The 22,889-nt window shown below is 39.6% G+C and overlaps 1 protein-coding gene across 2 annotated transcripts; it reads right to left on the bottom strand.

Annotated features, from left to right (window-relative positions):
• Nucleotides 1-19: 19 nt before the first annotated feature.
• On the bottom strand, nt 20-19,997 carry LOC117306823 (coiled-coil domain-containing protein 66-like). 2 transcript variants are annotated; one of them, XR_004520993.1, is made up of 16 exons: nt 19,895-19,997; nt 18,114-18,178; nt 16,870-16,895; nt 16,075-16,453; nt 15,303-15,710; nt 14,305-14,450; nt 13,868-14,008; nt 11,786-11,864; nt 11,154-11,448; nt 10,655-10,742; nt 8,646-8,807; nt 7,497-7,641; nt 5,336-5,623; nt 3,918-4,774; nt 479-3,236; nt 20-445 (listed from the first exon to the last, which is right to left on the bottom strand). XR_004520993.1 is itself a non-coding variant. In XM_033791357.1 (15 exons), exons 1-15 carry the CDS (start codon nt 19,903-19,905, stop codon nt 3,093-3,095), a joined length of 3,234 nt encoding a protein of 1,077 aa, XP_033647248.1. In that variant the 5' UTR covers nt 19,906-19,997; the 3' UTR covers nt 20-3,092. The 2 variants fall into 2 exon arrangements, 1 of the variants encoding a protein (XP_033647248.1); XM_033791357.1 differs by having other exon boundaries at nt 20-3,236.
• Nucleotides 19,998-22,889: the final 2,892 nt, after the last annotated feature.

The raw sequence follows: 22,889 nt of genomic DNA, 5'->3' as shown, positions 1-22,889 counted from the left end.
ATTTATGCCAAATTAGATGTGAACTCATCATTTTTTTTATTGAATGATATGTACACATTCCACAGCTACAAATTTGTTTGTAATAGAGTATGATACATATTTAAACATACATGTAATCTTTATTAAACCAAATTGTTTATACACTCATTCCTTGGCATGTGTAAATTCTGTTGAAAAGAATGTCAGATAGCCTTTCTGAAAACATTCAAGTTATTTAAGTATTACCTATAAAATTGTTCTGCAAGCCATTTTAACAAAACCCATATTACAAGTAAATCACAAGTCCCCAAAACAAATTTCTAACAAATAGTCACAACTTTGTTATCATTGGGCGCTAAACAACGGTTTAAGATTTAGCCCAACACCATTGTATGATAAGTACTACATTACTTAATCATGCAATGGTGTTTATTGTAACTCAAAAACCACTGATATCTTGAGCTACCTACCATTCTTTCAGCATGGGATCTTGAGCTACCTACCATTCTTTCAGCATGGGAGTTTTTAACACTTTTGTGAAACGATAATTGTTCCCTATATTGAACCACCCTCTATAGAACAACACAAAACACATTCACTTATTTCAGATTCTATAAAAAAACTGCATAAAATTTATCCATGTCACAACAATTCCTTAACATATAATACAGTTTATGTACACTTATGTATAAATAGAAAAAGGCCTGCAATTTCAGTTATACCAAGAAAGTCGTTACCAATGTTGGCCAGAAAAATGGCCTAAGGGACGAAGCAAGAAGGGTAACTTGTTTAGGAGGATGTACAGAAGCAAATGTGCTGACTGAACTCAATTGAAGGAGTGTGTATAAAAGCCAGTATCCTGACTTCCTTACACTACCATGAGTGGCTAGTGAGTAAAGAGCCCGCCTCTCACAAATGTGGCCCTGGTTTCATTCCAGTATTAGGCCATATTTCCCTAGGTTTTTTCCCTGGGCCATCCGGTTTTCCTCCCTTCGGAAAAAATAAAGCACTTTCAATCTCTGGCTGTGCTTGGTGTTCATAGATGGGTTGATGTGCCTGGCTGCCAAGAGACACCCTTGTATGCCTGCAGCTCAAACACACTGAGGTTACGTCTTTTGCAAATCAGCTTCTCAGCTGCAAGTAAGGTAGACTTGACTCAAGTCTTAGATCGCAGTTATTCTTCTGCATCTCAGCCACGAAAAACGCCCCCACATTATGAGCTATCACGCGCCCTAACTCGCAATCTATCGTAGGCTAAATGTCGGAGGTTGATCACAAGAAAGTGCTGTTGGTAGCGGCTATCAGGACGACTAAAAAGCCACGACCAAAGACTTGGAACCAAGTCTACAAGTAAGGATGACTAAGCCTCCCAAATTATCATTATTATTATTATCAATGTTATCTACACCATTTCAAATCTTAAAATGGTCTGGGCTGAAAAAAACCTGCACTCCCACCAGGCAACCCCACTGTATGCAGAAAGTCAAATGGAGAACATTCTTGCAAATCAGTGTGCTTAAAGGAAAACCAGGAACTGTTATTGGAAAAATGGCTTTACTTAAACATGGATGTCCATGTTCTAGAGTGATTCATTCGGTGACTGAGGCTAAAAAAATTGATTAAGAAAATCATTATTTTGGGTGCGAGGGGGTCACATCCCTTACACCTGCCTGATCTCTATACCCTTGAATGGAATTTCCAAATGTCTTTTTAGAAATTCTGGCTCTTACACATTGAAATTCCAGGCCTTGAGGTTGAATACTAGTTTTTAAATAATTTTTAGAAGTCATGGCAGTACTATAATAATTCAAGCTGTATTACACAGTGGAAACTGTAGATAATAAACCATCCATGTCCAAACAGTAAGAACAATTGATTATCCAAGTTTTGTTCAAACTTTTTTGGGGGGTAAAGGTCAAAAAGGCCGTAATATCTGTAATTATAATCGGCGAGCCCATGAATCAATCTCAATGTTATGCAAAATGTGGTGTCACACTACAACATTCTACGGAGATAATTAAAAAAAAAAAGAACCATCACAGTTGAATCTCATCTCTGTATAAAATCAGGCACTGGTTTAAACAAATCTTTTGTTTTCTTCATCATAAGACCATGGCCCAATTTCAAAGAGCTACTAAAGCAGAATTTTTTTTCTTTTCAATTCTGCTTAACAAATACGAGCAGATTACCAGTTACAGATGGTAATGTTACATGTGTTTTGGCTGGTAACCTTATTCTGGTAAGCATTAAACTTTGTTGTGCTTAAGCAGCTCTATGAACTTGAGCACATGTCTGAGGTGGAATAGCTGTAGGAGGTGGGATGTCGCTCCTCAGATTATCAGAGGGCTGGGAGGAATTGAGGGTGTCTATCTCACATCATTACAGGGCTGCTAAGACCCAGTTCCATCTAACGTTGTTTCATCATTAAACCCTGTCTGAGGTGGGATAGCTGTTGTAAGATTCTCTCCTGCTTCTATTTCGTGTGTGTGTAGGGGGTGAGGGGAATTGAGGGTGTCTATCTCACATCATTACAGGGCTGCTAAGACCCAGTTCCATCTAACGTTGTTTCATCATTAAACCCTGTCTGAGGTGGGATAGCTGTTGTAAGATTCTCTCCTGCTTGTATTCAGTGTGTGTGTAGGGGTGAGGGGAATTGAGGGTGTCTATCTCACATTGTGACAGGGCTGCTTAGACCCAGTTCCATCTCTCGTTGTTTCATCATTAAACCCTGTCTGAGGTGGGATAGCTGTTGTAAGATTCTCTCCTGCTTCTATTTCGTGTGTGTGTAGGGGGTGAGGGGAATTGAGGGTGTCTATCTCACATCGTTACAGGGCTGCTTAGACTCAGTTCCATCTAACGTTGTTTCATCATTAAACCCTGTCTGAGGTGGGATAGCTGTTGTAAGATTCTCTCCTGCTTGTATTCAGTTTGTGTGTAGGGGTGTGGGGAATTGAGGGTGTCTATCTCACATCGTTACAGGGCTGCTAAGACCCAGTTCCATCTAACGTTGTTTCATCATTAAACCTTGTCTGAGGTGGGATAGCTGTTGTAAGATTCTCTCCTGTCTCTATTCAGTGTGTGTGTAGGGGTGAGGGGAATTGAGGGTGTCTATCTCACATTGTGACAGGGCTGCTAAGACCCAGTTCCATCTCACGTTGTTTCATCATTAAACCCTGTCTGAGGTGTGACAGCTGTTGTAAAATTCTCTCCTGTCTCTGTTCAGAGTCTTTCAATCTCTCGGGATTCAAGAGTGGATCCTGTGAATCAAAGAGAATCATTATCCAAGATGGTTAGTAGTGAATATTTCATGCATAACAGATTATTGCTGAAATGTATGGGTGACTTTAAGGACGCCTGGGGAAATCAGAAAAATCAGGTGAAATCTCTGTCCTTGGATATGTGCTCCTGGTTAAAAATTACCAGAAATGAGAATCAGCTGCTGTGAACAATGGAGGCCAAGTGACAACACAAATTGTTCACGAACATCTTATGGAAATCAAAACCCTATACTGAGCAATTGTGACGATGTCTGTGCATTCCAAAAGCTTGTTATATACAGCCATACAAAAAAGGAGTTACAGGAAGGACAAGTTCTTGTTGCCATGATAGGGGACTAATTTTACCGCTCTGCGTCAGTGTGTTTCATACGCTGGCAAGGTATTTTTTACTTGTGAGCGAGCGGACTTCACATCAATAGGCATTCTTCGCCTACACAGCCAGTGCAGAAATTCCGATGGGATGTCATATTAAAAAATATTAACGATAATAAAAGATACTTATTTAGTGCTTTAAGAAGAGCTTCAAAGTGCTTTACAAAAAAAGTTAGCATCAAATTAAAAGTAGGCACACAAAGAATTCAAAACAACAAGAAAATAAAGAAGTGCAAGTAAAAAAATTCCACAAAAAAAGATACACTGAAAGCAGTGAATTTAACTTACTTTCTCAGTCTGTACAGATATCTTCCTGATTTCCTCCCTCCCCTGATGATGTCTTGGAGCATCATCGGCAACAATCGTCTTGATGATCTTCCTCTGTCTCTGCATCTGCCTTGATTCTGGGGTTACAGGAACGCTATCCTCACTCATCACAGGTTCATCAGTACGCAGGAATGGAACAAAGTCACCATTTTTCAGGGGTGGTGTGTCAGGGAGATAGCTTCTCCTGTCTGTCCGTGGCTGTGAGTCCGCCCTGTCTCTCATCGAGTCCGTCCGACCCTCGTGGTTCCGACCCTCGTTGGTTGTAGCACTACTGACCACTCTGGATCTGGCTGGCTTAGTCCCGCGTATTGGTTTTTCCCTTCTAGTGTCTTCCACGGGTGATTTTGGCCTCTTTGTCTTGGTAAGTCTGACCGGTGCGTTCCGTTCCTGCTCGGCAAGAAGATCTGCTGCCCGCTGTTTCCGTCGCTCGTCCCTCTTTTTCTTGCTGACAGTCAAGTCTTTGTCTGAATTCCGCTGTAATTTTTTATTCTTGGAGCTGGCGCCCCATACAGGCCTCTCGGCTACCCCCACTGGTTTATTTCGGGTGTAATCCTGCTCAGAACCTGGGGACGAGGCCCGTGAAGTCCGTTGAGTTTGCCGTTTATTCTTGACCTGCTTGACCTGTTGAGGTTCTTCTCTCACAGTTCTGGTTCTCCTCTCCTTGGTTTTCTCCATTTGAGTTCGATCTGATTTCTTGCCTTTTCCTGGTTCCCCTTTAGCCTGTTGCCTTCCTGGCTTGTATTCAATACCAGCACTTCGTTCTCGGCCCATTTGAACAGTCTGAAGTGAGATATCTCCATTTGGTGGGAAATGAAATTCTGAAGAAAGAAACAAATAAATAACTTGATTGTTTATCACAAGGAAGAATAGACCATGTCATCATTTTCACAAAAAATTACCACATACATTCAAGGGTATCCCTGGCAGGCAAGTTTAAAACTTGTCACATAGAATGAGAAATTTCACATTTTGTATTATTTTATATAAGAAATCAAGAAAAAAAAGGTTTTGATAAGAGCCACTCCCCCCTTCCATGTAGATATGTAGATTTTGTTCCTCAATAGAGCTGTGAACATGTCATGCCCGCATGAAGTCCAGACTTTGTGAATCTCTAAAAAATACGATTTCACAAGTTACATGTTCAATTAAATACAACAAAACAATGATGCAAACCTTTGCATTTATGAACAAAATGCAGCATAAGACAACTTTAAACATAAAATGTAAAACCATATTAGGTAAATACAATTGTCATTTTCATCAGACTAAATCTCACTTAAAATACTTGTACGCACAATTACTTTTATTAATATATGAACTGGGACCATGCTTTGTAGTCTCAAGGGGAATAGCTTCCAATGCAGTTGGGTCTATCATACCTGTTTGAACAGCCTGGTCATACACAGGCGATGTAAACGCATCTACCATTACTGGCGCCTCTGTCACCTGATGCGCCACCTGGTGCGCTACCTGGTGCCCCACCTGATGCGTCACATGATGTGTCACCTGATCATTCACATGATGGGCAGCTGGAGCTGGAGGAGAGTGCCTGACAGGTTGGGGTTCTGTGGGCTGCTGCATCCTTGGGGAGGCCTGGTAGGTAGTCTGGTAGGCAGTCTGGGGGATAGTATGCTGTTGAGGATGACCCTCCAGACTGCCATTCTGGTCTGAGTATTAAAACAATGTGAAAGCAAATCTGAGGTTTGGCTATACAAGGTTTGTGTTGATTGATTCAAAGATTTAAAAACAAATAGTAATTATGAAATAATTTGCCCACACAATCTCAAAGTGTAAAAAGTAATAAAAGATAATTTATCTCAGACTAGGTCAACAAAGAGGTAACAAAATTGTGTAAAAAAAAAAGAAAATAAGACAAATAATAATAAAACCATTTATGCACAAAATATCTAGTATTTAAACAAAACCTATTCTGAGGTGCAGCACATTAAATACATAAACAACATAAAATAAGTACATTAGCAACAACAGAGAATAAACATTGAAATAATTTGCCATACAATCTCAAAGTGGGAAATTATAAAATATTATTTATCTCAGAGTAAGCCAACAAAGAAGCAATAATAAAGGGTAGCAATAAAGTTATCATGGACACCACCAGCAACATTAGAGAAATACCAAATACACGTACAAAGATACAAATCATGAAGTGTATAAAACCAATGTAAAAATAAGAGTAGTCTTCATTGCAGAGCATCAACAAACATAAGAGTATGTGTGTGTGGTGCACTTGAGGCTCTTAGGATGTTAATTAAGTTAAAGACACTGGACACTATTGGTAATTGTCAAAGACCAGTCTTCTCACTTGGTTTATCTCAACATATACATGAAATAACAAACCTGTGAAAATGTGGGCTCAATCGGTCATTGAAGTTGCGAGATAATAATGAAAGAAATAAGTGGGCTCAATCGGTCATTGAAGTTGCGAGATAATAATGAAAGAAAAAAACACCCTTGTCACACAAAGTTGTGTGCTTTCAGATGCTTGATTTCGTAACCTCAAATTCTTAATCTGAGGTCTCGAAATCAAATTCGTGGAAAATTATTTCTTTCTCGAAAACCTTGTACTTCAGAGGGAGCCGTTTCTCACAGTGTATTATACAATCAACAGCTCCCCACTACTCGTTACCAAGTAAGGTTTTATGCTAATAATTATTTTGAGTAATTACCAATAGTGTCTTCTGCCTTTAAGGTAGAGTTCTAGTGTGGGTTAGATTATAGACCATTACAAGCCGGACACCACCATTTGGGAATGCACAGTCACAAAGTGATTATTATTATTCAGAAATGTAAGTTTAAACAGTGTAAAACATCAACTGAGTACAAAATGTGTCGGCTAAAAAAGTCAACAAACTTGAAAATATACCCCAAAGATTATCGGGTGCAGAGTTGACACTATATCGTGATTGTGCCGCATTACTCCAACAAGACGCTATATAAATGGGTCTCATAATTTAAACATAGCTCAGCATACCTGCCACAAAAATAATGAGTGTTTTCGAGACACCAGTTTGGCTTTATAAGCATGATTATTATTTGTTTACTATTGTTAAAGGCAGTGGACACTATTGGTAATTGTCAAACACTAGCCTTCACAGTTGGTGTATCTCAACATATGCATAAAATAACAAACCTGTGTAAATTTGAGCTCAATCGGTCATCGAACTTGCGAAATAATTATGAAAGAAAAAAACACCCTTGTCAACCGAAGTTGTGTGCGTTTAGATGGTTGATTTCGAGACCGTAAGTTCTAAATCTGAGGTCTCGAAATCAAACTCATGGAAAATTACTTCTTTCTCGAAAACTATGGCACTTCAGAGGGAGCCGTCTCTCACAATGTTTTATACGATCAACCTCTCCCCATTACTCGTCCCTAAGATAGGTTTTATGCTAATCATTATTTTGAGTAATTACCAATAGTGTCCACTGCGTTTAAAGCGCCTTGAGCGTAACTGAGTGATGCACATGAGTGTTATATAAAAAGCCACAGTTATTATTAATTAATTTAAGAGAATGACTTACTATCCCAGCTTCGTCTGAGGTTCGAGGTATCGTGTCCCATCCTGCCCAGTTTATCCATTCTCTTCTGGTGCTTCTCCTGCTGAGCTTCTTGGTAAGCTGTCTGCATGCTATCTGCTAAGGCTTTCTGTCTGGCTGCTTCTTCTTCCTGTAAACAACAACAGCGTTCCGAGAAAGTCAACAAATAGTTTCAATCAAGGCTAAATAACTCTTACAGTGCCTGCTATATGTTTTGCATTTTGTACCTAAAATGCCCAGCTTTTTAGTGTGCATTTTTGTTTAAAATACATAACAGCTTTTTGAGGTACACTTTTTGAATACATAAAATAGATTGTACATGAATGACCTTGGCACTGAAAGAGTTAAAAAGTTATAATATTGAGAAACATTTGAACGATCACCCATGTAACACCACAACTTCCGCTAGTTTGTTTAAAAGAGGCAAAATATCAAGTGAAACATGCTACTAAAATTCTTTAAAAAAACAAAACAGCAGTTAGATGTAATTTTGCCTATAGACCAAATTCACCTGATGTCATCATCGCACAGTAGTCTTAGTTGCGCCTTTTCGCGAGTCAATGAGCCCATGTGCATGTGTCATACAGTCTAGTGCACATGTTATAGACGACGCATAATTTACATGCTCAATTTTACATGCAAATTTACCCACAAAATGGCAAGCAGGGCAGACAATTGTCGTGTGTGACGCTGGTGCAAGGGGTCAATAGGTGGAGAACAATTTTCTTCCAAACATAACAATGAACAATGAATGAATTTTGTAATGTTTCAAACATAACTCTCAGATTATCTTTGACAAGGACAGATCCAAGACATTTGAAACTATATCTACAATCCCAGCCAAAATGCTTGGGCCACATGACAATAAACAAACCCTTCCCCATTCCCTATTCAATAGATGGATTGCAATATGCGCCATCGACTGCCATCTTTGATGTATTAACAAGGGAAAAAGTGCACGCGTGTACGTGCTGCGCTGCACTTTACCCTTTTTAATATATCAAAGATGCGGTCGATGACACGTATTGTAATCCATCTATGCTGTAAGGAGCGCAAACTGCGCACTGAGAGCAAACATTGAACAGGTGCTGGGGACGAGGACCAACGAGATATGGCAAGGATTTTAGCTGTCACCTCTTTCTTCCTCTTCTTGTTTTTGTCCAAGTCAAATTGATGTTGGAGGTTTTCCCTCTGCTGGACAATCCTCATTTCTTGCTCAGACTCCTCACGGCGTCTCCTCTCATCTGCCTCTCTCTTTAATCTCTGCTTCTCCTCCACTTGGGCTTTTACTGCAAGCTGAACAATGATAAACAAAATGGGATTTAAGCTTGGGCGATATTGCTAATATTATTATCCCATGATGTATCGTCCAAAAAATGTCGCTATATTCGATTATATCGCAATTTAAATTTAAAGTCTAAAATAACTGGCATCTTCAACAAAAATAATAAATCAAGATATAAATCTGTCGGATGTACTGTCTACCCATGGTGTAAAAACCTGGGCCTTTCAGTAACACAAAAATAATGTGTTTTTAAGTGTCTACTGAGCATGACTGTTCTTACATGTGTGCATATTTAGCTAGATCCCGCCCATTTCATTCACCAATAAGAATCCATAATGCACATGAGGTGACTTCATTCAGTACTATGGGTTGTGGCTTGTGTAATATGATCCCAATATGGTCGGCATTTTGCGGCACAAAAGGCTCCACACAGGGGAGGAAAATCATACAATGTGTTACTTTTGTAGCGTCTTTGTGAGACCGCCTGGGCGCTATTAGTTTTTGATGGTTGTCTTTTCAAAGAAACCCTGTCATTTTGGGATCAATTGGGGAATCTTGCTGTTGGTTGTTGTACTATATATTTTTTGAAACAGCCCTTTGATGTTGCAAAACGTCTTAATTAGGGAAGACATCGTCTCAATAGACCCTTCCCATGAAATATGTAAATTGCACATAGAGCGTGCGCACTAACGTTTTGGTTGGCAAAATAAGGGAAAATTGCACTGTTTTGTACACGGCTAATGGGTGCGTGACGCACACGCGATTGCGCGTCTGCTTAGTGCACAACTCTATGGTGTTTGCCAACCAACAGGGTCTGTACGCATGCGTGAATGTAATTAGCATATTTCATGGGAAGGGTCCATTAGGGAAGACATCAGATAATATCGAGATATCGCCCAAGCTTAAAGGAACACGTTGCCTTGGATCGGTCGAGTTGGTCTTTAAAAAGCGTTTATAACCGTTTGTTATAAAATGCATATGGTTAGAAAGATGTTTTGAAAGTAGAATACAATGATCCACACACATTTGCCTCGAAATTGCATGGTTTTCCTTTTACTTTGCGAACTAACACGGTCGGCCATTCATGGGAGTCAAAAATTTGACTCCCATAAATAGGTAAAAGGTAAAAGGAAAACCACGCAATTCCGAGTGATACTTGTGTGGATCATTATATTCTACTTTTAAAATATCTTTCTAATCATATGCGATTTATAACAAACGGTTACAAATGCTTTTCAAAGACCAACTCGACCGATCCAAGGCAACGTGTTCCTTTAATGGGAATTCAGATAAACGTATCCCCTATTTGGCTTTAACTGCAAGCTGAAGGGTGATAAATCAAAATAATGTGAATTTAGATGAATCCCCACTACTAGCTGAATAATTCAGATACACTGACAGTGATACATTCATAGAAATTTAACCCAACTCTGGCTTTGACTACAAACTAAACAATTTATGAAAGAATATGAAAATTTAAAGGTAAGCTATAGGACTGCAATCGTCAGGGAAACAAATGATTAATTTCAATCTGGAAGGTCACTGATTATATAAAGTTCAGACCAGTGCCAATCCTCCAGAATAATATTCTTCTCTGAAATAGTCAGAGTCAAGAATATAGCGATGGCACACCCCAACCATCAACACTACTTATTTAATTGCAGCAATTGAATCCAGAAAGTGCACAAAACCCCCACCAAAACATCCAATAATTGTTGATGTCTTCACTAAAACATGACCGCCTAATTAGGGGGGAAATCTTCACAGGTTTGTTTTATATTATGTTTAGTAAAAAATGAGAGGATGTGAGTGTATCTACATTTTCTAAAACCCAACGATGAGGTTTTCTGCCACTTACCATGTGTTCCATGTGCTTCTGTTTCTTTATTTCCCGTCTCTCCATTTCAGCAGGATCAACGAGCATATTGTTAGCTCTGATGTGACTCCTAAAAATAAAATAAAAATGTGTCATGCTAGTTTCAAAATACTTGAATTTTTTTTAACCAACGGAAAGAAGGAAACATGTTCTACAATTTAAACTATAGTTAAAGTGTTTTAATGGAACCACCTCCGTGATAGCGTAAGGCAAACAATTTATGTGAATGTGTTGACACCTTGGCACAATTCCACAAAACTTACTCAGCACAAAAAAATCTTGTATGAATCCTCACTCTTACATAACACCTTGCCAACTAACCCATGATACTTCACTCAAGTTAACCAATGGCGACCCCCCCCCCCCATAAAAAAAATCAGGTCGCAATAGTACCCTCAAAAGTCCCGTTTCCATTTCTGAAAACTGTGTGGCCCTGCTGTCTAGCAATCGGTTCGGCCCATGAAAGAGTGAATCTTCTCACCTTTCCTCTGAGCGGTTTGTAAGTGACCCGCTTTCCCCCAGGGCATCCCCTCCCTGTGGGGGTGCACTTCGGGGTTGTTCCACCACCTCCTGCCTCTCAGACACTGCTTCTCGCTCAGACCCTCTCCCAATCAGGGCAGTGTCATCCCTCACTCTTCCCTGGTGGGCCTGGGTGGTTTGCTGCGTCCTCGGTGGGTTCACAGGCTCAGCCCACTGATGGGTCAGATCTGAGTCTGATTCTCGCTGACGTTGTTTATCATTTCGCTTGCGTTGTTCTGCCTCGATGCGCTGTTGTTCTGCACAATAAAAAAATTCTACTATAAGACTGTAGAGACATGGAAAGGAGGCCTAGGTCCTCTATTTAAAAAGAACGAGCATTCACCACATTCACAAAAGCAGAATCCAGATAATGTCCAATGAAAGGTGAAAGGTCAACACGACATCAGGCCGGCCATACACAAGTTTACAATGGTACACTTAGCTCTAAAAATAACAATATTTCTCATATAAAATTTCTCTTAATAAAACAAGTTTTTACTATTCTGAACAGTTAAGGTCAAAAGAACATGTGTAGAAACAAATGAAGGGACGAGTGGGACTAAAAATAATTTGTTTAAAGATGCTTGTTTATACCTAATTCTTGGAGCCATTCCTGCTGTTGTCTTTTCTTCAATTGAGCATTATAGTCACTTACTCGTGAACCAGCTGACCCCTGTATCAAATATACAATAAACAAAGATACCAGTGTCATCTGTGACGGTTTCTGTCCATGTAAACATTTGTTTGTGTCTTTTTCATTGATGTACAATTGCAGTTAAAGGCAGTGGACACTATTGGTAATTACTCAAAATAATTATTAGCAGAAAACTTTACTTGGTAACAAGTAATGGGGAGAGGTTGATAGTATAAAACATTGTGAGAAATGGCTCCCTCAGAAGTAACGTAGTTATCGAGAAAGAAGTAATTTCCATGAATTTGATTTTGAGACCTCAGATTTAGAATTTGAGGTCTCAAAATCAAGCATCTGAAAGCACACAACTTCATGTGACCAGGGTGTTTTTTCTTTCATTATTATCTCGCAACCTCGACGACCGATTGTGCTCAAATTTTCACAAGTTTTTTATTTTATACATATGTTACGCTACACCGAGTGAGAAGAGTGGTCATTGACAATTACCAATAGTGTCCAATGTCTTTAATGAAAAGTAAGATTATTTAGTTTTGTCTTACAACAATGTATTATAAGCGCTGAAAAAAACTGTTTGGGTGACATGGGACAAATTCCACCTCAGATGGGATTCAAATCTACTACCTTTCACTTTAACATGGGGACCACTAAACTTGCCTGGTGACTTAAGGAGAGTTTAAATTTTACTAATTAGCATTGAGTACGACAAACAATTATATTTATCAAGAATAAAGATTAATATGATTTAGTATTTTGTTTACCTATATACTAATAATACAAATATTCACTGTTTGGAGTGCTGTGGTAACTATGACTCCCTTGGAACAATTTATTGAAGGTGAACCTTGGAACAATTTATTGATTGATTATTTATTCCAGCCACTATCAATCCTCCACTATCCTCCCTGCTTATGTCACTACACACCAACATGTTTGGACTCTGGGTATGTTCAGACAGCGTACTAACTTAGACCCGAACCGGTTTAACTTTTACGAGCAATGGGGGGTGGTCGTAAAAAAAAATTTAAAAAAACTTGCGTTCAGACAGCACAGAGTTAAACCCGATCCGGTTTATCTTCGGTTTTAAGAGGTCAAAGTAGACGCGACCCCATTGCTCTAACATGTACTTTTCCGTACTTTCCCAACTTCCCAACAACTTGGTGATTGCTGGCGAAGGGAATTTCCCCTACACACAGCCTCGCACCCACGGCAGTTCCTTCTCCTAATTTGAAAGTACAGCACGCTAGTAACGGTGACGGCAATAGAAAGGCACATCCACGGGATCGGTCATGGATAACTATGGGATATCAGAGATTGATCACTATGGGATGGCAGCGCTGTGTATGTGAGAAGCATTAAAAAATATGCTCCTTCGCTCCGCTCGTAGTAGAAAACAGTTTCAATTTATTGTAGGACACTCAACAAAAAACGCTTGGAAAATTGTTTCAGAATTTAATAAATCATGGGCGTGGGCCGTTGTTAAACTACATACACCGATCAAGAGAGTTTCGCTAACTCGGTAAGTGGCAAGAACGTAATATAAATATTCAGTGCTTTTCGGCATAAGAGACAACAGAAACTGTATACAAGCACTCCGGGTCCCGGGTGTGTGCATTGAACCACACAATGGGTCTTTCGTTCACACGCAGTGTTAAAAGATAAACCCGAACTGGTTTAGACTTAGACTGCCTCGCTGGACGGTTTAAGTTTTGGAGTTTAGACCCGATCCGGTCTAACTTTATTTGCGTTCACACGCACAAAAGTTGAACCCGAACCGGTCTAAGTTGAGTTAGACCAATTTTAGTACAGCGTGTGAACGACTTCTTAGATAAGATGGGTATGCCTGGCCCAGTGATAAGCTAATGTTCTTTTGGACATAATATAGTTTTCAATCCTCCAACTTTGTGAAGAGGATTTTGGAGAGTAAGGGGATTACGGCAATGTGGTAACCCAACGTTCGTTCAAAATGCAGGACCTGCATGGTCTATCCATGTAAGTTGTGATCAAGTTAAAGGGTAAGATCTTACCTGACCCCCGATAAGGAAGGATGCTCTCATGGCAGCAGGTACAGCTCTCTGGGTTGCAATCACACCAAGACTTGATGGAGCGACACCACGGGGTGACGAGTCTGGTGAGAAATTCTCAGTAGATTTTCTCAGCTCGTCATTCTGTAAAGCAAATGCAAAACTTTATGAAAAACCCTCCTACTTTCAGTAAAAGATTTTGTGACGGGTTGACCCAACCATTTGAAACCATTCCATTGGGCACAACTGTTGACCCTTCAGAGACCATGGCAGCTGCAAGTGTCTTGAACTGCACATGGCTGCAATGTTTTTTCTCAAACAATGGTGTCAAAGACTGAAATGACAATGTCCAATGTTTCCCTGTTAAAAATCCATTGCCTTGAAGAGCATTTCTGACAGACATAGTGCATTAAGAATATATACACTACTTTTATTATTACCTGAACAGCTTGTCTTGATGGTGCAGCTTTTTCTTCATACTGACTGCGTGTTGCAGCTCCATACTGTGGTCCACCCATCCGACTTGCTACATCCCTGACATATTTCTCCTGCTCCACCTGTTGTCTCTTCAGTGCCACTTGCTCATCTACGGAGGAGAGATACAATGTAACAACAGTTACCAATGTGGGAATCTTACAGGAAAAACCAAAGTCCTTATACTACCATGGAAAAAGACAAAAGATGCTGAAGGCAAATAATAAGAAGCATACGTCTTAGGCTGGCTTGTAAAGATCTGTCAGGACAAAATATTATATACTCATACAGCAAGAGGCATATAATTACAAAGATGCATGTAATACATTACAATAGAAGAGTGTCCGGTTTGGATCGAAAGCTAAGCCCATCTACCCTATTCATTACAATAGAAGAGTGTAGATGTAGGTCAAATCATTTTACAGGTATCACGACGAGCCACATCGAATACATCAGTGTGCATGTGATCATGTGACATGCCTTCCTTTCCTGTATCCAAACACGTTAATCAGATCATTTCCTTGCTCTATGATCAGATGAGCAAGTAGGCCATTTAACTTTTGAGATTTCACAAAGAGACACACACATGTGACTAATTACTTTGGTATGCACATCTGAACAAATGTCATTCTCAGTCACACCTTTTGACATTTGTTGCTCTTCACAAAAACGGTGACGATAGGTAATTCAAACATGGGATGGGTAAATCTTGCATAAAAATGTGAAAACAACCTTTGAGGAATATTAATTTTGGTTTTTACCCTTGTGTTAGCACTGTATACTCAGTACTTCCCTGAGTTCTGTGAAAATAAAGTCAAGGGATATTACTCAGGTGGGAATCAAAGCCACGACCTTTGCAATTCTAGAGAGGTGTCATACTTAACTAGACCCCCAAGATTGCCCGGTAGCTAGAGGTAGTACGATTCCTATGTTTTAGCAACGGGTACTGTATTGATTTGCTTACCCAGTTCTTGCTTCCATATCCTCCTTTTCTTTTCAGCCAAGCTAAGGTTAGCAAACTCCAACTCCTTAAAGTCTGTCTGGTGACTATCTTTCTTATTCTCTCCTGTAGTTGCCTCCTCCTTCCTCGGAGCTTTCTCCTTGGCATCCTCTTTGGGCAATGTTGTGGTGTTAGTGATGCTGGCTGGTGTCTTGCTCGGCGTTGGAGGTTTACTGCTGGGGGCAGAGTTGGGGAATTTCTCATTCTTCTTGTTGGTCTTCGACAACAACGACAGGATGTTCTCAGAGGCTGCAGCACTAGTGACTCTGTTTTCATTCGTCGCAGTAGAGTCCTCTTCTTTCTGCTTTGACTCATCCCCCTTTTCCTGAGGTGTGTCTTTCTCTGCAGTGTTCACTTTGACATCTCCATTTTCTGATAATCAAAATCGATTATTTTGTTCTAATTTGGCACATAAAGTAACAATGACAATTATGTACCATGTATCTCTTTTGAAGGAGTGGTGGCTCTGCGCTCTTTTCAGAGCCACAACTCCTTCAAAAGAGAGTTTACCCATGGTTGTACCCGCAAGTTTACCATTTTTATATATATTTATAGTTACTCTTATTCACCACATCATGCGAAGCTTCAAATACCATTTATCATTTATGGTGTCACAGCCAAACATTTCTTACTAACTTTGTTACAGATAAAAAAATGTTTAATCTTATGCAAAATATCGACGATGCAAATATAACCACCGAACCTGAGGAGGGAAACAAAAAAAACAGTCACTCACCTATTGCAATACTGGCAACATTATCACTGCCAGCGACTTGTCCGATAGATTTCAGGATTGCATTCAGTTGGTCTTGAGTCAAAGTAACAGTGTTTCTATCAATGGCTCCTTCATCTTTTGCCTTCCCGGTCACCCTCTGAACGTTCTTCCTCACAAAGTCTTTTCCCTGTTTCCTGGTTTCTTGCTCTGCGCCCGGGTTGTTGGTTTTCCTTCCTGGCTTGGGCTCTGCATCTCGGGGGTTGGTTGAACGGTTCTTCTGGGAGCCCGATCTGTCTGGGACGACCTTCTTCTGGGTTGCTGGTTTATTCTCCGCCTCCGAGTCCTGGGCAGCACCGACTTTCCGAACCGGAAAGGACTGTGCTCTTTTCTTGTACCCGAACTGCTTAAACAAAATATTTCAAAAATGATTTGTGAAAAATACAACATTGTCACAAGGTCAGTTTCAACTTTTCAATGTCGGGAGAATACCCAGCTACATGTAGGCGACAAATTCAATTAATTGTTTAATGAATTTGAAATAAAGAATTTTATCATTTGGTTCTGTAAGCTTGAAGAGAATACACTCCTGAGCAAACTCTATGTGGATGGGATTGAGTAGCTGTCCACAAAATAATCTGTACATACAGTTCAGGATAGAAATGGCAGTTAATGAATGGGATGCATTTTCTTTTTTAAACACAGTTAACATGCATTAATGAGCTTTGTGAAAAATGCACTCATCTCTTTATTGCAATATTTCATATAAATATTTCTTTTAAAGGCAAACAAGCAAACAACTTCACAAAACCAACCCACCTTTTTGTTTTTGTTTGGCTTTGGATCTGCAAAAGATTAAAAAATAAACAAATAATTAAGTACAACTGTAATCAGCAAAGACACAAAATAAATGACACATAAATATTGAGTAACTCTTTGCAGATCTTGTATTCATCATTGCAACAGTGATTGTTAATTGATATAATAACCTTGACATAGCTGCTATCAGTGGTGTTCATGTTATGTGACCCGCTACGTGAAAATGAGTCAGATGTCGCCCAATGCATTATCAAGTAATGGACAGTTTAATGTGGACAAAAAAGGCCCTTAGAACACTTACTTGTAGGCAATAAAACTATGAATACAACAATTTTTTGATCATACGTACTTATGTCTAATTTGTATCCTTTTGCGCGAAACGATAGTTTAAAACATCACTTTACTTGTAGTACGTTTTTCAGAAAAAATGATGTATTGGCTAATTTCAAACGGAAGTACATGTAACTCCGCAACGCGATACACCCCAAAGCTAAGACATTTACCAAACTACAGCTGTTAGTGTGTTCTTTCCAGCCATGCATATAACTCAATCCTTGAAATATTGTCAACATCTGACTCAATTTCACGTAGCAGGTCACATATTGTTTATACATAAAATGGACAAACGAAAAGTTGTAACCATGTTTGTGGCTACTGGACACTACTTAAAGACATTGGACACTATTAGTAATTACTCAAAATAATTGTTAGCATAAAAACTTACTTGGTAACAAGCAATGGAGAGCTTTTGATAGTATAAAACATTGTGAGAAACGGCTCCCTCTGAAGTAACATAGTTTTTCGAGAAGGAAGTAATTTTCCACTAAAATGTTTAAATTTAATTTTGAGCATCTGAAAGCACACAACTTCAGGTGTGTTCTTTGTTTCCATTATTCTCTCGCATTAGCATAAAAACTTACTTGGTAACAAGCAATGGAGAGCTTTTGATAGTATAAAACATTGTGAGAAACGGCTCCCTCTGAAGTAACATAGTTTTTCGAGAAGGAAGTAATTTTCCACTAAAATGTTTAAATTTAATTTTGAGCATCTGAAAGCACACAACTTCAGGTGTGTTCTTTGTTTCCATTATTCTCTCGCATTTTTGACGACCAATTGAACTCAAATTTTCACAGGTTTGTTATTTTGTGCATATGTTGAGATACACCAAGTGAGAAGACTCGTCTTTGACAATTACCAAAGGTGTCCAGTGTCTTTAATCAATACTATGGAATGCACAGTATTACCTTTAAAAAGCAGATTCCCGACTTGTTGGCCCGACTTGTTTTTGGCAGCAAACTTTAACCCTTCTCTGTGGAAAAGAACAGTAATTTAACAAAAAGATTAACACTAACAGTTAGATTTATGTCACGAGGTAGTATTTTTAATTTATTGTTAGTATGTATTTTATTATTATTTCTAAAGCAATAACAGTGTGATTACTGGTCCTTTCGTACCCAAGTCACTTCAAAATCAGACCCATCATTGGGTAACACGTCCTATGTCTTTAGTAAGTGTTGAACAATTCAGCAAAAATAACAACAACTGGACACTTTAAAGACATTGGACACTTTCAGTAAACAGTATAATCCAAGGCCCACACTTCGATTATCACAACTTCTATATAAAATAACAAACCTGTGAAAATTTAGGCTCAATCGGTCAGCGGAGTAGGGAGAAAATAACAGGAAAACCTACCCCTGTTTCCGCACGTTTCGCCGTGTCATGACATGTGTTTAAAATAAATCCGTAATTCTCGATATATGTTTTAATGTTTTCTCAAAAAGTAAAGCATTTCATGGAATAATATTTCAAGAGAAGTCTTTCACCATTACGTTCTGTAAACCCTGTAAGTTATTTGTAAATCTGTGAACTTTTAATTTTTTTTCTGTTCCAAAAGTGTCCAATGGCTTTAACAAAGGATGAGGAAATTTCAAGTTTATTCTGATCTTCCTGTACATGTTCATCATCTTTTTTAAAATTACAGTCAAAATATAATTGGTGTCGGTGTCCACATGAAAGAAAATAACGAACGTACAAATCAGGCAGGGAATGATTGACACACAGATAATCATTGCACGTGGCGGCAGTATGAAGTGACTTGGGTTCGAAATGACTTGGGTACAAAGTAAATTTTGTACGAAGCAACTTGGGTCCGAAGTGACCTGGGTATGATATTTGGGGTTCGAAGTGACCTGAGTACGAATGACCAACATCGATCACTGTGATTGGATGTTAGAATTGCTGTCCCATGTCAAATCATGTTTAGTAAAGAACATACGGAAGTACAGTAACATTTAGAAAGCAAATAAAATCAATAAAACAGTAATAATAATATCGCAACGAATAATAAAAACAGACCCCCCCCCCCAAAAACAAAAAAAATGTAGCATTGAATCATTAATTTGTTGTTAAAAAAAAATCACAAAATCAATATACAAAGAAAAAAAATACATCATTACAATACACAACACATCACAAGTGAAGAACTGAACACTGCGCGTTCCATAGAGTAATGCTATGGCGTGGTCACACCGCGCGATTTATAAAAAGAACAATTTCGAAGATTGCGCCCATTACATGCCTGCCGTGTTGACAGCATGCGCTATATCTCTGTCTGTCCTTGTCGGTGGTCAATCATTGGTTTTTTACTTGCATAGTTTTACCACGAAGAATGATAGTCTTGCAAATATAGCAAACATGTTTGCTTTAATTGAAGATTCATGGCATTACAATACATTACTTACACTTACAGCATCGAGAAATAGATAGAGGTTAGCATTATCAAAGGGCAAACCTATGGGCCAAGCGTCAGTTGCCATTTTATGATTATTGACATTGAATCAATGATAATCAACTTTATCCAGTCATTGCAGAGATGATTATGATTCATAAAATTAAATTAACTCCACTCCAATGAGTCTGAACTGAACGTTTTCACTTTTTAATTTACCAAGAATATTACAGGAATATAACCCAATTTTATTTACTATCAGACATCTACATATTGTCTCTGTTGTTGCCTTACCCACTGTTCATGCTTCTGATGAAAACGCTTGCCGATAATAGTACATTTTCTGTCAGAAATATGACATTTTCATAACATTGCAGCGTCTACATCACATATTCGTTGTCAGGCATTTGGTTTTTAGAAAGGTTACGGATTTCGTATGGTGCAGATACAATTTTTGAGAAATGTACTGATTAGTCGATATGGAGTGTCTGGGTGTAAGACGCAATGTTGCTGTTCGTTTTCCGGAGGGTTTTAACTTAAAAGTTCGATTCCGGTGTGTGTGCTGAGAGAATCCATGCACTCAGTAGGGCGGGGGGGGGGGGCAACACCACTTGAATCGGACTAAATAAATACATGTAAAAAATAATAAGCATAAAGCAAAATTGTCCTCGTTTCCCTGCAATTATTATGCATGAAGAGAGAACAATCTTGATGATGTTTGATGGCTTGCGGGGGGGGGGGGGGGGGGGGGGGGCGTCCGTAATGGTGTCCGGGAGGTCAGAGTTGTATTCGTGAATTTGAAGCGATACAATTTGTTTTATTCACTTTGAGTTGGGGTAATTTCGGGGTCGTTTTTGTTTTATAAAAACATACTCCTAACTGGGGGTCCTGCACTACAAATGTATACAAACTACTTCTGATTTATAGCGCCCTCTTTTGAATCATCCTCCTTTCTCCCCATATTATGGGTGACATATTTCCCTCCTGGGACATCGGCAACAATGTCTAACTCTTCCCCGTCATTTTTGCAAAAGGCAGTAAACATTTCGGTTCTTGACAAATTCAGTTGTTGCCTTGGATCGTTCGAGTTGGTCTTTGAAAAGCGTTTGAAACCGTTTTCTATAAAATGCATATGGTGAGAAAGATGATTTAAAAGTAGAATACAATGATCCATACAAATTTGCCTCGAAATTGCGTGGTTTTCCTTTTACTTTGCGAACTAACACGGTCGGCCATTTATATGGGAGTCAAAAATTTGACTTGACTCCCATAATGGCCGACCGTGTTAGTTGACGAGGTAGAAGGAAAACCACGTGGATCATTATATTCTACTTTTAATCATATGCATTTTATAACAAACAGTTACAAACGCTTTTCAAAGACCAACTCGACCGATCCAAGGCAACGTGTTCCTTTAAAGAGGTGAACAAGAAATGGCTCATATAAATATGAAAGATTGTTTTTGTGAAGTTAGGTATAGCCTGAACATCTGACGTCACACTTCGAGGCTCGTGAATACCGCCAGAGAGTGGCCTCGTCTCAGGCTCCAGCGTAGGTTACTCCCCGTCCATCTTCACCTTTCACCTACATTCGATTCACATGTTATGGTGCGTTCGATTAGCTTCCGATCCCTGGGTCGATCCCGGTGTGGCGGTTTCAGTCTTCCGCCGTGTTCAGTTTTCCGGGTGACGTAGTCGGACATATCAGCACGTTGTTCGAACGGTTTTAGCTTTCCGGCGTGTTCGGTTTTCCGGGTGACCTGTCAGATACCGCCGCGAGAGTACCCTGGCGAGTACTGTAGTTCTCTCAGCAGTGACCCCAAACTGTTTATATTCCGATTCTTTTCTGTGTAGTCACATAATCTCTTGCCCCATCTTTACATGTATTCATGGGTACAACTTTAGGCAGGTCACACTCTGCTCGCATAAAAAAACAACTCATACGATCCACGCGTTTGCCGCTAGTTGTACTCGACTCGTGGACGCCGCCATGACAGCTACCGGAGGGTAACGGATGACTCAATACGGCACTAAAAATGGACTACTTTCGCAGGCATCGCATGACGTAATGCTACCGTATTTGGTCATTCGGAAAACTGAACACAGCGGAAAGTTGAAACCGCCACACCGGTCTGCCCCGGGTTCGAATAGCTTTGACGTAATTCCAGGGGCTCACCCGGGTCAGCCCCAAGTGCCGCTCTACTTGTGAAGCGGGTCACTTGGGGCTAGCTCTTGTCAGTGGCTCACCCGAATGAGCACCGCGGGGTCGACACAGGGAAGCTAATTGAACGCACCCATGGAGATATGCAGTCAAATTATACACCAACATTACATGCAAGTATGCAGTGCACGTTACACACCCTGACACAGCATGCAGACGACCGAAAGAAAGCTTTCCATATTTTTGTGTTTTTATTGGTCCTTGGTGATGTTTGTCAGCTGCACAATATTAGCTCGGACCAATCAAACCACCGGCGCTGAAGCTTTAAGTCAATGCATCCAATGATATCATTGTATCCAACTGCTTTTATACCCTACCAGTGCTTCAGAAGCGCTTCATTGTGTGCCTCATCAAGAATGTTATAGAGGGCGCTCTCTTACTCCCCCCCCCCCAGTGGGTCTCAATAGAAACATGGTGCACCACACTAAAACGCTCTCAATAGAAACCAATATTAAATAATGTTATTCCCAAAAAAACTCAAAATAGTTAAAAGTCTCTCTTGGTAGGTCTACAAGTCAGAAGCCATTCGGCTTTTGAGCTAATAATAATAATAATAACAACCGTATTTCTATAGCGCCTAACACCACCAAAAGAAAGACTCTAAGAGCTATAGGGTCATCCCTGAACTTGGTTACACCATGGAGCAAGTTTATTGCTCCATGGTTACACTGGCCAGACTCCGTCTAAGGGGGTAAATTACCTTACACCTTTTGGGCAAAGTTTTGCCATTTTAAGAGGGCCAGTCTACCCAAAATGCTCCAGTACGGTTTGAAAGTCAACAACCAAGGGGCGCGATACTGGACCATATTTTTAACAATCAATAACAGCCAAGACTTCACATTTTGACAAAAGCGTGGGTTCACATTTTATTGAGGAGACTCCACAAGAGTGTCTCTCTTCTTCATAGTACACTCATCATGTATCATGAACAGTACAAGTGTGGATTTTAATTTGCGCTACAGTAAAGTTACACTTTTTTTAATCGGATGCCAAAAACGAAACACAAAGATCCTCGTTCATGTATTTTAAGCAGTCAATTTTTATTAAAGCATCTACAATTTCAATACAG

The sequence above is a fragment of the Asterias rubens genome, chromosome 2, assembly GCF_902459465.1.
Source record: "Asterias rubens chromosome 2, eAstRub1.3, whole genome shotgun sequence".
Lineage (NCBI taxonomy): Eukaryota > Metazoa > Echinodermata > Asteroidea > Forcipulatida > Asteriidae > Asterias > Asterias rubens.
The sequence above is the reverse complement of the archived record's forward strand: the minus strand, read 5'-3'. Positions and strand labels throughout refer to the sequence as shown.